The sequence below is a fragment of the Grampus griseus genome (assembly GCF_964374135.1).
Source record: "Grampus griseus genome assembly, chromosome: 2".
Lineage (NCBI taxonomy): Eukaryota > Metazoa > Chordata > Mammalia > Artiodactyla > Delphinidae > Grampus > Grampus griseus.
Window position 1 is genome coordinate 537,975 of NC_139018.1, and position 11,778 is coordinate 549,752.

At 61.3% G+C, this 11,778-nt stretch overlaps 1 protein-coding gene and 1 long non-coding RNA gene across 3 annotated transcripts in view; both read right to left on the reverse strand.

Moving 5' to 3' along the window:
* Positions 1-11,312, reverse strand: part of MTA1 (metastasis associated 1) — a 37,995-nt gene extending 26,683 nt beyond the window's left edge. For both annotated transcript variants that reach the window (XM_082649262.1, XM_082649263.1), the window contains exon 1: positions 11,232-11,312. In XM_082649262.1, the coding sequence (XP_082505388.1) occupies positions 11,232-11,259 (28 nt within the window). In that variant the 5' untranslated portion in view covers positions 11,260-11,312. The remainder of the gene's footprint in view (positions 1-11,231) is intronic.
* LOC309818043 lies at positions 7,882-9,104 on the reverse strand. The gene is made up of 3 exons (XR_014296306.1): positions 9,079-9,104; positions 8,366-8,434; positions 7,882-7,937 (listed from the first exon to the last, which is right to left on the reverse strand). It is a non-coding gene; the product is annotated as an uncharacterized lncRNA (long non-coding RNA).
* Positions 11,313-11,778: the final 466 nt, after the last annotated feature.

Consider the following 11,778-nt stretch of genomic DNA (forward strand, 5'->3'; position numbering starts at 1 on the left):
AGTACCATTTCCAATAGCTCACACAAGTACTGAAGTATAACAACCTACAGATCTCTGAAGATCAAAAGCTCTGTGCCAAGATCTGTATGCTGAAAACTACAAAACGCTACTGAGAAAAACCAACAAAATCTAAATAAATCGTAACATAAGACATCATGGATCAAAACACAGACCGTCAACCTTTTTCAGTACAGGGCCAGAGAGTAAATACTTCAGGCTTCGCACAACAAGAGGCTAAACCAAAGACATCACTTGGGTACTAACGTAATACATTTCCACAAACATTCTGCCAATGAAATTAAAATCCAAACAATAATAATTGAGTATACTTTTTTTGTGATAATCCTGGCCTACTAAGGAATTCTGCTTTGGGGGAGGACAATTTGCTTCATCGGGGCTCAAGTTCACGTTCTGGATCACGAAAACCCATCGCAACGTCCCTGTTAATGCTGACCTGTGACGCGGCCTCTATGTCTTTCTGCATAACAAGTACCCAAACAACGATATCCATCTGCAAGCATGAAATTTTAATTGAGCACACTCGTACTGGACTCTCTGAGATTTCTCTCGACCTTTCCCTTTCAGCATTTGTGCAGTGAAGGGTGAACCCAAGCAGGCCTGGGTCATCCACACCCTGCACATCCAAAGGAAGGTGTGGCCCCTGACCTGCTCCTGGGAGGTTGCCCCAAAGCCCCTGGAGGGTCCTGCCTGATGGGAGCCTTTGCCCACCTGGGGGCACGGGCCACACAGACCATGCCGACAGTGTGATCTGTGGTGGGCCAGAGATCAACCTAACCTCCGGAGGGCTGGACACTAAGGCCAGCCACGCTGATGGTCAGTCATGGCTACGTGACCGACCTGGATAAACAGCCTGGACATCGAGCTGCGTGTGGTCTCACCACCTGGGGCCCTGGGACAGGCCAGCTGGAAGCCTTGACCTTTTTACCTCTGCTGATTCTGGTGTATATCCTTTTGTTGTACTAAACTCAGCCATGAGTGTGATGGCTTTGCTGACCCAGAACTGCAGCAGGTGACACAGTACAGATGGTGGGGCAGCTCCTCAAGGCAGCTACGTGGCTTCTGAAACACAGAAACCTCCTTCGCACGCGCACCGCGGCCCAGAACACACTGCGGGGACTGTGGTCTGAACGCAGAAAACATGCCCGATGCAAATCTGGGTCGGAATGGAGATCCCATTTCTCGTTTTAACATCTGACGGTAAGAAACCGTATAAAGCAGTTTGGGATTCAAACAACGTCAGTCATCACCAAGATGGATGTACCACAGTATAAGTCTGCAGGAAGGGCCATTTCATGCAATTCTGAGATGAGTTCACAAAGGGCCATCATCAAGCATGCAGCAGAAACGAATTTCCAAAGGCACTCAGCGTTTGATACTCGTGGTTGAGTGTTCTTCTCATTCTGAAAAATTCCAATTTCTGCCCCAAATTTAAGAAATCCCAGTAAAATTTAACCACTGCTACGCCCTCAAGCTGCTGCGTGGTAGGGCAAGTCAAGATATTCAGCGTCCACCTTTTATTTTGGCTGTGTTGGGTCTTCACTGCTGCGCACAGGCTTTCTCTAGCTGCGGCGAGCAGTGGCTTCTCTTATTGTGGAGCACAGCCTAGGTCTAGGCGTGGGCTTCAGTAGTTGCAGCACGCGAGCTCAGTAGTTACAGTGCACGGGCTTAGCTGCTCCGCAGCATGTGGGATCTTCCTGGACCAGGGGTCAAACCGGTGTCCCCTGCACTGGCAGGCGGATTCTTAACCACTGCAACACCAGGGAAGTCCTCAGCTTCCACTTCTGATAAAAATTCACAGAACTGATGACGGCTGACTCCTCGAGGTCAAGTGCAGCTCACCGCTGACACAACAGGTGGGATGAAGCACGAGACTCAACATTTTGCACAAACGCCTGCTGACAAGCAGCCCGACGGACCACGGGCTCCAGGCACCTGATGTGTTAACAAGCTTTGTCCAGGAGTCCAGCCGAGCCGTTCTGCTCCATACACCAAATTCTGTTCGCGCACATAGCAGTCTGTCCTACGAGTCAGTTCACGTGGGTCTGGAGGCTGAGAGGTCAGATGATCTGCCGTCTGCAAGCTGGGGACCGGAGCCAGTGGCGAGAATCAGCCTGAGTCCAAAGGCTGAGCACCAGGAAGCCCGATGTCCAAGGACAGGAGAGGATGGATGACCCACTGCAACGAGCAGGATGCCAGCCCCGCGCCTCTCCGCGCCATCAGGCCCCACAGACTGGACGCTGCTGTGCTGGGAGGGCTCCGATCCAGGCTGACCTGTCCCGCCATGCCCTGGTGGCCGCACCGGAAACGACGTCCCCCCGGCTCCCCGAGCCCAGCCGGGCAGACACAGCATCCTAGTAGAGCCTGCTTCAGTCGGCACGAGGCTGGCATTTTCCCCACTTCTTTGAACATCTCGGCTGTGCCTGGTCCAGGCGGACTCTTCACAGAGGCCGGTCTCCTCATGGGGAGCCCATCCCGTGCACCCCGTGCCCACTCCCAGCCCCTCAACCCGGGCAACCAGCCTCCCAAAGGCTGCTCCTCGGCCAGCTGCCACCACCACGACTGAATGACGCCACCACCAGTAACCGGCTTCGCCTGCCCAGCCGATGAGCAAGCAGACCCCGCTGGAGGCTCTTGTCCGGTTCGCGAACTTCCGTGAAAGAGCCCTGCGGCTGCACCCACACACGCAGCGTCCCTTCGGCACAGCGCCCACGCCCCTAAAGCCACCACCTCCCAAGCCCGGGTGCCCTGCTCGCCCGGCGGGGACAGGGATGCAGACAGGGCTCCGAGCTGCCGAGTTACGACACGTAGGTGTGATTCGCAATGACGGCACCGCCGGTGGGCAGGTGAGCAAGTGAGGTGACCTCACCACCGCTCGACCATACCGAGGCCCCAAAGCAGTGAGGACAAATGCAAACGCACGAGCACGGCTCGTTCCAACACGACTTTATTTATGGGCACTGAGATTTGAATTTCATGGAATTTTCATGTGTCCTAAAGTATTCTTCTTTTGATTTTTTTTTCTCAACCATTTAAAAATGTAGGAACCATTCTTAGCTCATGAGTCACACGAGAACAGGCAGTGGGCCGCAGCCTGCCAGTCCCTGTAGCAGAGGACTCAGTCCTGGTGAAGATGCCAATTCTCCCCCACACTGATCTCAACCATAGTTTCAACGTGATCCCAATCAAGACTCCACAGTTTCTTTCTGTAGAAACCAATAAGCTGATCCTACCCTTTACAGGGGAATCCGAGACGCCAGAACAGGCTCCACAACGTGGAAAAGGACAGTCAGGGGATTCCCGGCGGTCCAGTGGTTAGGGCCCTGCACGCTCACTGCCAAGGGCCCGGTTCAGTCCCTGGCCAGGGAACCAAGATCCCGCAAGCTGCGTGGCACGACCAAAAAGAAAAAGGACAAAAGTTGGAGGATTCCCACCTGATCCAGATTTGCCGTGAAGTTAACAGTAATCCAGACGGCGTGGATTGGCACAAGCATGGCCGCATCAATGGAAAAGAGAGGAGGAACAAAGGGCACCATGGCAAACGGGTTGGACCAAGGTGCCTACAGATGGCGGGGGGGGCGGTCAAGAGGTTAACAGGTGGAGATGGACAACTGGACGTTCACACGCAAAAGGGGAAGGACCCAAGAACCATCACCTCTACCACACACGAAACAATGAACTCAAAATGGGTCCTACACTTGCAAGTAAAACCTGGAACTATAAAAATTCTACAAGAAAACAGGATAAAATCTTTGTGACCTTGGGGTAGGCAGACTTCACATACTTCTCTCTTGTAAAAGAGAAAATTTGCAAAATACATATCTCGTAAACAACTGAAATCCAGAATATAAAAGAAACTCTCACAACTCAACAGTAAGCTTCTTTCCAATTTTAAAAACCGGGCAAAGGATTTGTCCAGACGCCTGACCAAAGGCACAGGAACGGCAAATAAACACGCGGAAAGGGGGCCAGCAGCACGGATGCTTAGGGAAACGTGAATCAAAACTCTAGTGAGATGACCTGTGTGCCAGTCAGACTCCTGTGCAGAGGACCCAGGACCCTCAGCATCGCTGCCGGGAGCACAGGAAAATAATGCCGCCGCCTTGGAAAGTAATGAGGCTGCACTGCGGACAGGCGACTCCACCAGGCAACCCCACCCCTGGGCACTTTCACCCACGAGAAACACCCATAAGAACAAACGTTCACACTCAAAGCTGAGCACAGGTGCTCACGGTCGGCTTCACTCAACCACCAAAACTGGAAATAGGGGCTTCCCTGGTGGCACAGTGGTTAAGAATCCGCCTGCCAATGCAGGGGACACGGGTTCGAGCCCTGGTCCGGGAAGATCCCACATGCCACAGAGCAACTAAGCCTGTATGCACCACAACTACTGAGCCTGTGCACCAGAGCCCGGGAGCCACAACTACTGAAGCCCACGTGCCTAGAGTCTGTGCTCCGCAACAAGAGAAGCCACGGCAATGAGAAGCCCGTGCACCGCAACAAAGAGTAGCCCCCGCTCGCCGCAACTAAAGAAAGCCCACGCGCAGCAACGAAGACCCAACGCAGCCAAAAATAAATAAAATAAATAAATAAAAAATTATATATAAAAACACCTGGGCCTTTTGGAAGGCCCAGGTCCTTCCAAAAGTCACGCTGAAATCCTAACCCCAAAGCCATGGTATCTGGAGGCAGGGCCTTTGGGAGGTGCGTATGTGGGGCCCGGAGTGGGATTAGTGCTCTTACAGGAGACCCCACAGAGCTCCCCAGACATCGAGGCTGCTGGAGCCTTGACCTGGGGCCTGCAGCCTTCAGAGCTGCAAGAAGTTGGCAGCTGTGGCTGCCCAGCCCCCAGCGGCTCACGCCTCGTTACAGCAGCCCGAGGGACCGAACCGGCCCCAACGTCCCTTCGCTGCTGAATACACCTCGGTACGTCCATTCGATGGAACCTATTCAGCAAGCAGAGGATGAGCCACCGACACGAGGACAAGTCCTGGACGCGCTGCACCCCATGAAGAAGCCAGCGTGCTGCATGACACCCTGTAAAGGCGATCTGCAGCAACAGGGGCAGATCGGGGCTGCCAGAGCTGGGGTGGGGCGCAGGCGGGCTGACTACAGAAGGCAAGAGGGACACTCGGGTCGTGGAAGCAGTCTAGCCGCTTACCTCCCCCTCCTGGCCTGTTTAGGACCACACACGTGGAAGCGTGTGCGGCAGTTACACAACGGTGCGCGTCTGCCCAACTCAAAGAACCGCACACATAAAAGGGTGTTGAAAGTGTACTTCAATAGACCCAAATTTAAATGTAAAAAATACACACAGGCCGTTCCTATTTGTCTCAGTAATGATGTACCCTAATGTCACCACTAACACCGAACTATCCTGAACTGAGCCATCGCCCCATGGGGAGCCCAGGGTCAGGGTCCCACCAGCCTCGGGCCACCTCTTCATCAGCAGATCGACATATAACCTGTCCTCTGTGAGAGTCCATTTAAAGACACCGTATCCGGTACGCATCACATCGTCCATTCATGAGTGCTGGGCCCGTAGCCTCCCTGCGCTTAGGGATACTGGACGCACTTCATGGCTATGCTGAGGGGCACTTGAAACACCGAAATCTCCAACTAAAAGCTCAAAAATTCAAGTGGCATGGTCCTAAACAGGCCGGGGGACCCATCCCTCGTGGCTCCACTCGCTACACATCAACCTTAGGGAGACGGCGGATTCGCAAAGATGATCCGTGAGGAGTGATGGGGCTGGACAGGATGTGTCCGCTGAGCAAGTGGGCGGGCTGGTCACAGCCAGGAGGCCGCGCGAGGGGAGCCAGCGGCGACAGAGGCCCCACAAGAACACGGGCGCACACCCCAGGAGGGCCGCCAGACCCGTCAGCATCCCTCCAGAACCGCCTCCCACCAGGTCCCCTGGGGCTGGGGACCCCGCGGCGGGAACGGCGGGGCGCCAAAGGAAGCCAGACTCCTGACCCTGCAGGACCGTGTCCGCTTTCACCTGCTACACCTGGGCCCCACCAAGCCCAGAGCCAGGACGCCTGCACGCGGGCCCCCTCCGCTCCTCTGTCCTCGCCCCGGCGGCTCCAGCTCCCCAGCCAGGCCTCCCGCGCACACACCCCGCTGGACGGAGGCCAGACCCTGACTGGAGAGGCAAGTGGCCGATGACCACGGGGCCCGGCCTCCCTCCAGGGGCTGGAGCACAGGGCGGAGGCTGACGGCCAGTCACGCGGGCGCCAGAGGCCGGGTCCCAGGCCTGAGCACGGCAGGTGTCCCGCACATCTCTGCAGAGGGACAGAGCCGTCCTCACCCGCACGCCGGGGAAAGCCCGGCCGGTGCCCACGGCTGAGTTCACTGGAGCACGTCCCCCCGCGGCCCTGAGCTGAACCCAGTCCCCTCCCACGGGGTGCGGCCGCCTCTGAGAGGCGACCTCCTGCGACCCCCAGGGGAGCCCCGCCCGCGCAGCCCGAGGAGCCCACTCTGCCCGACGTCCACAGACGGACCCTCGGGGAGCCAGTGTGGCCGCCTGGACCCCTGCCTTGCAGAGGGCAGGGAGGTGGCGGGCCTGCCCTCCAGGGGTGCCGAGCGCAGGGGTCCCTCTGGGCGTGCCGCAGCCACGCCCCTCGCTCCCGAGGCAAGCAGCCCCCACCTCCGGTCACCACCGCCACACGCGTCACCCAGAGGAACCTGGGCCTCCATCTCAGGGGCCCATGCCCAGCTGGGACCCCCGCACAGCAACAAGAGGGCCAGGACCCAGTCGGGGGGCGATGGGAGGCCACCCAAGGGCGGGGCCGAATCGTGGGGCCCCGAAGATGCTGGGAGTTGACCCCCCACCACAGGAACCACTAAGCAGTTTGAAGTAGGGGAGACGGAGCAGACCAGCTGCTCAGAAGGGTCATCTCCTCAGGCAGCCCAAGAATCGCAGCCAGGAGAGGATCAGGGCGCTGCAGGGCCGGGAGAGCAGGCGTCCCACGAGAAGGTACAGTTCCAACCTGCATCCCACTGACCGGGAGCAGGGAGGCCGCAGGGGCATGGCCAGCACAAGACGACGGGCAGCATCCCCGAGGCCACCCCTGGAAGCCCCGCCCGCCAGGCCCTCCCCAGGAACCTCACCCCGACGTCAGCCTGGACCCCCCGGCTGTGGAGACGGCACCAGCACCCTCGTCCGTCCACACAGGGGCCCCCAGAGCCCCTGGAAGGCTGTGCCCACTGCTACAGGACACGGGCCCCCAGCTCCCTGAAGACAGACGACAGGGGTGCAGGGCGGACAGAGACGGAAGGCAGGACAGGACATTGTGTACAACATCAAACTCTTGAGAGAAGGCAGGCTGGGGGTCATGGGGGGCCTCAGGGCACCCCACCACCCTCACCCCGCCCCGAACTTCAGCGGGAGACAGCTGGGAGGAGGGGCCCCTGTGCCAACCTCACCCAAGCCACCCTTCGGGCCCCGCATGCCAGCACCCACGTCCACACGTCCTGGGAAGGCCACTGCGCACTGCAGGGGTGCCCGCCCTGCCACGTGAGAACGTCCCTGCTGGCCCCGCACAAGTCTGGCATTCTCCCGTGTGTGGGTGTCTTACCTAGTCAAAAGTTAAAATTAAACAAAGAAGCATTTCTGACAACAGGACAGGATACAGATGACAAAGGCAAAAACAGCAGGGGCAACGGAGACACTGTCAAGCTGCCTGGAGGACTAGGGTGTTCCTGTCACCTTTTCAAAATATATTTTTAAAAATCAACTATCCAAAAGAATGGGGGTTAATTTCTTACAACGATAGAAGAAAAACAAGAGACGAGACCTGAGGGGAGATGGCTGCAGCCCGCCCATTAAAAACATACCCACCGCCCCAGTGACCGTGGTATCGGTGGCTCCTAGCTGTTGGTGTTTGCTTTCTGTCCTGAAACGTGACAGCACGTCTCTGCACAGAGACAAAAAGAGGTGCCCGTGGTGCCCTCAGTCCACGGCTGGTTCCAGAAGACTGGCCAGGTGCCCCCACTCCCCACGCAGAGCGCAGACCCCAGAGGAAGAGGGTTCGTGGACCCTGACCCCGCCACCCGCGTCCAGGCCTCCTCCACCACATTTGCTGTCACCGCCGAAGGCAACTCTCTGCCCAGGCTGGGTCACTTCCCGGGGAAGAACCAGGCCCTGTCCCCTCCCAGGCTGACCCACTCCGCCCAGCCAGTCAGCTGGCACAGAGCTGCAGCCATGCCTTCGCCCCGCCCAGACATCCTGGCAGGGCCTCGGGACGGCCCGCCAGGTAGAATGCAGGCCACCCAGAGAACGCTGGACTCTGCTAACGACTTCCTAGTGCACGTCCCTCCCATGCGATATTTGGTTCAAACTTACGCTAAGAAACTGTTTATCTGAAATCCAAACTGAACGGGCATCCTGTACTTTCCTGGCTGAGTCTGGCACCTTTGGAAAAGGTAGAGCATCCTGAGTGGAGACAACAGGGGCGGCGGGGAGGGGGGCTTTCCCAGACTCTGCTTCTGCAGTGCCCCCCAGGCCAGAGCAGGCTGCCCAGGCAGGGCCAAACCCCAGCAAGAGAGGGGCGTACCTTCCTCTGTCTGGGCCCTGAGAAATCCAGACACCGCCCCCCAACCCCGAGCAAGCAGCACCTCAGGACAGGGTGCCAACCTGCCAACACCCCGCCCACCGGAACCACTGGCCTTGCAGACCTGGGGCAGCGCCTTGGGATTCCATACAGAAACTGGGGACGGAACTGCAGGAACCAAGAGGGAGTCCAAGTGGAAGCGGTCCTGCAACGCAGGCCCTGGGAGGGCCTCCAGGACACCCTCAGGGGGACACGCAGACCGCTCCCCTGGAGGAGGCACCGCAGGACACAGAGATCCTGGTCAACACCGTGGGGAAACTGAGGCACGGGAAGGTCTGAGGGTGGCCAGGTCCCCGCTGACTTCGCAGCCGGATAGGTGGCTTGAAGCCCGTATGTCAAGGAGTGGACACAAGTGGCGATCGGGGCATCCACGGCCTGGATGGGGCAGGGACAGCTCCCCTTGGAACCAGTCCCCACAGGCAGGCACGGTGGAGGTCCCACCCACCGAAGCAGGGGCTGGCAGAAGTGCCTGGCAGCGGGTGAAAGTGCAGCAGGGGCCAGCTGAGGGCCTCCAGCCCCCGGCCGCCGCCACCTCCTCCTGCAGCCTCCGTGCCTCCTCCAACCAGGAGCTGGGCGCCTCCGTTCTGCGGACACTGCTTCGTTTATTCAGCGTGCCGATGTGACCGCAGGGCCAGCGCCTGGGATGGGAAGTAAGACCACACCTGCCGAGGGGCTTCCGGCTGGCTAAACCCAAGGGGGCACCGGGCGAGCTGGAGGGTGGGCAGACCGGAGGGGCCTCAGGCTGCGCAGGAGACCAGGAGGGGTCTGCACTGCGGAAAGGTGGCCCAAGAGGGCACGGGTTCGAGGAGCACTGAACGGGCAGCTGCAAGGGAGGCAGGAGCCCTGGGCTGCGCAGCTGGGGAGAGGCAGAGGCCGAAGCTACCGGGGCGGAGAAGGCGGCTCGGTCCTGGGGGTGACCCTCCCGCCTCCATCCACAGACGGCAGGCTCCTGCTTGAAGTGGCGAGGCTAGGAAATGAACAGGCCCCTCCCAGAAGGGCCCCTACACTGCAGCCTGCTCCCCACAGGCGTCCGCCAGGGGCCTGAGCTACACGGGGTACAGGCCCCCATTCCCATGACCACCTCTGAGCCAGAGAGAGCAAGGGAGGGCCTGCCGGCCGAGCAGGTGCTGCACTGACCCCCTGCACAGATGGGGGTTTACGCCCAAGGTGACAAGGCTGGCCTGACACTCGGGGTCACCTGGCCAGAGAGAGCGCAGACTGAGGACAGAGGACACTTGGTAAGCGAGGCCAGCGCCGTCCTCAGCCCTGACACACTCCACCAAAGGTGGGCAAGTGAGCATCTCAGGCTCAGAGAGGGTGGGCACCTCACCTCCCTGTGGAGGACCAGCTCAGAACCCCATGGAAAACCCGCGGCACAGCCTCCCGGAGCCCCCGCCCCACGAAGAGGGACAAGGCCCAAAGCCGGCGGCTTCCTGGGGTCCAACTGGGAGGACGAACAGCCCAGGAAGCCGGCCCCCCAGGGCCTCAGCCAGCTCAGCGACCCCCTAACCGGGGGGCTGCCTGCCCCTTCTGCACCCTTGCAAGGCACCTCCCTGCTGGGCTGGGGAAACAGGACGCAGCAGGAAGTCTGGGGGTGTCTTAGAAAAGCATGCTCGGGGTGACCACAGGCTGCTGAGGACCCGGAGAGGGAACCCTGCTAGGGGAAGCCGCCAAGCACACGCCCGGCCCAAGGGGTAGCTCAGCCGCCCCTGGGCTCCCACGCATGGGGCTCCCCACCCCAGAGGGGACCCACTCCCCACCCCAGCACCCGAGCCAGCCCTGCCTGCCCCGGTGGGCACTCCACACCCCTGCGGCCCCCAAACTCCCGCTCCCAGGAGGACAGCCAGCACCGCCCCCCCCAGACCATGTGCTCCAGCTCTGCTCCGGGGTCGGGGGCTCCCGCCAGGTCGCTGGCCCGGAAGCATGCTCTGCGACTTCAGAGCCTTCCACAGTTCCTCTGCCAGGGCCCAACAGGCTACACGGTCGGCCCCCAACAGGTGGGCAGAGCCCCCGCCTCCCTGGTGCGCCGCTCGGCCACTACCCGCACCGGCTCGTGAGGGCCGGCCCAAGGGGTCACTTCGGGTTGGGATGAGCATGGCCGAGGCAGAGGTGGCGGAGGAGGAACAGGCTGCTCAGAAAGGGGGGGGAGGGGAAGGAGATGGGGTGGGGTATAGAAGAGTGGGTGAGCGCTGCCGGGGGAGGGGGAAGGACGGCCCAGCCGGGACGGCCTGCAGTGGGGGAGGGGTGCAGAGGCGGAGGGAGGGGACCAGAAGTGGGCCGATGGGGGGGCTGGGCCGATGGGGAGGCGGGCGGAGGAGGGGAAGGGGAAGAAGGGAAAATGGGGGAGGGAGGGATACGACGGGGGACCCGGGCAGGGGGTGCAGAGGGGGCCCGGGCGGAGGTATGGCGAGGCCCGGGGCGGCGGTTTGGGACCGAGGCAGGGAGGGGAGGAGAGATGGGGGACGGAATGGGGCCCGGGGGGGATGGGGACCCGGCGGGGACTGGGGGGATGGGGGCCGGCGGGGCCCGGGGTGGCAGGGTCGGGCCCGCGGCGCATAAAGGCGGCGGCGGCGGCGGGCGGACAGGCGGCGGCCTTACCTCCGACCCTGTACATGTTGGCGGCCATGTCCGGCGGCGGCGGCGGAGGCCGCAGGCTGGGCCGGGCTGGGCGCGGGGCTCGGCGCGGGCGGCCGGGAAAATGGAGGCGCGCGGGCGCGAGGCGCGGGGGCGCGAGCGGGCGGGCGGTTTAAAGGGGCCGCGCTGCTGCCGCCGCCGCCGCCGCCGCCGCCGCCGCCGCCGCCGCCGCCGCCGCTGCCGCCGCCGCCGCCGCCGCCGCCGCCGAGGCCGCCGAGGCCGCGCAGGGACCGAGGGCCGCGGTGCGGGCGGGAGAGGAAGAGGAGGAGCGGCCGCGAGGAGGGAGGGGCCTCGGGCGCCACCGCCCACCGAGTGGGCGGTTACCCGACCCGCGGCCGCGCGCTCCCGGACGCCTGCCCGCGCCCCCCGGGGTCTTCCCCAAGCCCCTCCCCGCAGCGGCCCCCACCAGCCGTCCACGCCGGTCCGAGTCCTTCCTGGGCTTCCCGCTCCTCCTTCCCACCCTCCCTCCTGTCGCAGGGTCCCCTCCGAGTCCCTCACTTCCCTGAAGCGC